This window comes from Trichomonas vaginalis, chromosome V (genome assembly GCF_026262505.1).
Source record: "Trichomonas vaginalis G3 chromosome V, whole genome shotgun sequence".
Taxonomy (NCBI): domain Eukaryota; phylum Parabasalia; order Trichomonadida; family Trichomonadidae; genus Trichomonas; species Trichomonas vaginalis.
This window is the reverse complement of record NC_067207.1, coordinates 28225394-28227058: the sequence shown is the minus strand read 5'-3', so window position 1 is coordinate 28227058 and position 1665 is coordinate 28225394. Positions and strand designations below refer to the sequence as shown.

At 37.2% G+C, this 1665-nt stretch overlaps 1 protein-coding gene across 1 annotated transcript; it reads right to left on the bottom strand.

Moving 5' to 3' along the window:
- Positions 1 to 228: 228 nt before the first annotated feature.
- TVAGG3_0417550 (regulation of choline O-acetyltransferase protein) lies at positions 229 to 1665 on the bottom strand (the record flags this gene model as incomplete). Its single annotated transcript, XM_001292524.2, has 1 exon — positions 229 to 1665. One exon carries the CDS (start codon positions 1663 to 1665, stop codon positions 229 to 231), a length of 1437 nt encoding a protein of 478 aa, XP_001292525.2.

The following is a 1665-nucleotide window of genomic DNA, read 5'->3' as shown; positions in this document are numbered from 1 at the left end:
TTTTGATTTTATGCCAAATATCAAAATTATTGAGTTAATGAAATTAGTAGGTATACTTTTAATATCGATTCGATAAAACTAAAAAAAAATAATCACATTAGATATTGTAGATCAAGAAAGAAAATAAATTCGAGATATATCTTTTCTAAATTTAATTTTTTCTTTATAAAAAATATTTTAGTACAAGAAATATTTGAGAAATAAAAAGTTTTTTTCTTTAATTCCTTTCTAAACAACATAATTTGCATCAGAATCCTCATGATATGCATTTTCTTTTGCATTTCTAATTGCAAATATAACCAAAGCTGCAATAAATGCAATCACAATTAAAGCTGCAACTCCGGCACATGCCGCAATAATTATCAACTTTTTCTTTTTAGCCTTCTTTTCTGCTGCTTTGGAATTTTCATATGAACCTCCAGACCCTGTTGTTGTTGTTTCATTTCCTCCAGTTCCTGAAGGATTTTCAACTCCAGGTCCTGATGGATTATTTCCTGGTTCGGGTCCTGATGGATTATTTCCTGGTTCGGGTCCTGATGGATTATTTCCTGGTTCGGGTCCTGATGGATTATTTCCTGGTTCGGGTCCTGATGGATTATTTCCTGGTTCGGGTCCTGATGGATTATTTCCTGGTTCGGGTCCTGATGGATTATTTCCTGGTTCGGGTCCTGATGGATTATTTCCTGGTTCGGGTCCTGATGGATTATTTCCTGGTTCGGGTCCTGATGGATTATTTCCTGGTTCGGGTCCTGATGGATTATTTCCTGGTTCGGGTCCTGATGGATTATTTCCTGGTTCGGGTCCTGATGGATTATTTCCTGGTTCGGGTCCTGATGGATTATTTCCTGGTTCGGGTCCTGATGGATTATTTCCTGGTTCGGGTCCTGATGGATTATTTCCTGGTTCGGGTCCTGATGGATTATTATCAGGTTCAGGCTGTGTCGGTGTTGGAGAATCACTATTCAATTGCCTTGTATCTGGATTGAATGGGTCAACAACAAACTTCATCTCGTTCAGTTTCACAGATCTGCAGAATCTTTCAGGATCAACACAAGAAACTTTCCTGGAATAGTAACCTAATGGCAAAGAAAATTCCTTAGTTGCATTATCTTTTGTGCATGTGACACTTTCAAACTGAGTTGCAGCTAGATCTTTATTGACTTGAATTGTGAACGATTTATATCCGTCGCATGTATATGTACCGCATTTGTGGTGAAAATATGACATTGTTGATGGAAGAATAGCCTGTCCCTTAGGACAAACATAATTTGGGAAATAAAATGGAATGAAATCATAAACTTGTGTTGTACCAACTCCAATGCCTTTCGGATCATAAAATTGTTTTTCGCTATAACTTGCTCTAATATGTGCAGGTCCTGAAAATGGTCCGGAGAATTTGAAATCAAAACTTGCATACCAAATTTCTTGAACTGAGAAGTCTCTCATATAATACTTAGGGAAAACATTTTGTGGAGGACCAATTGCAAAGTTTGTAATTGTATTTCCATCAATTGATTCTGGATTGCCCCATACTAATGGTTGTCCCATTTGCCAGTTAACTTTGTAGTTACCTGTATCCATAAGAACTGCAAGAACAGCATCAGTCAACCTGGAAAATGGTCCAGCTTCTGTTTGAATTGTCATGCCAACCATCAAATCTGTCAT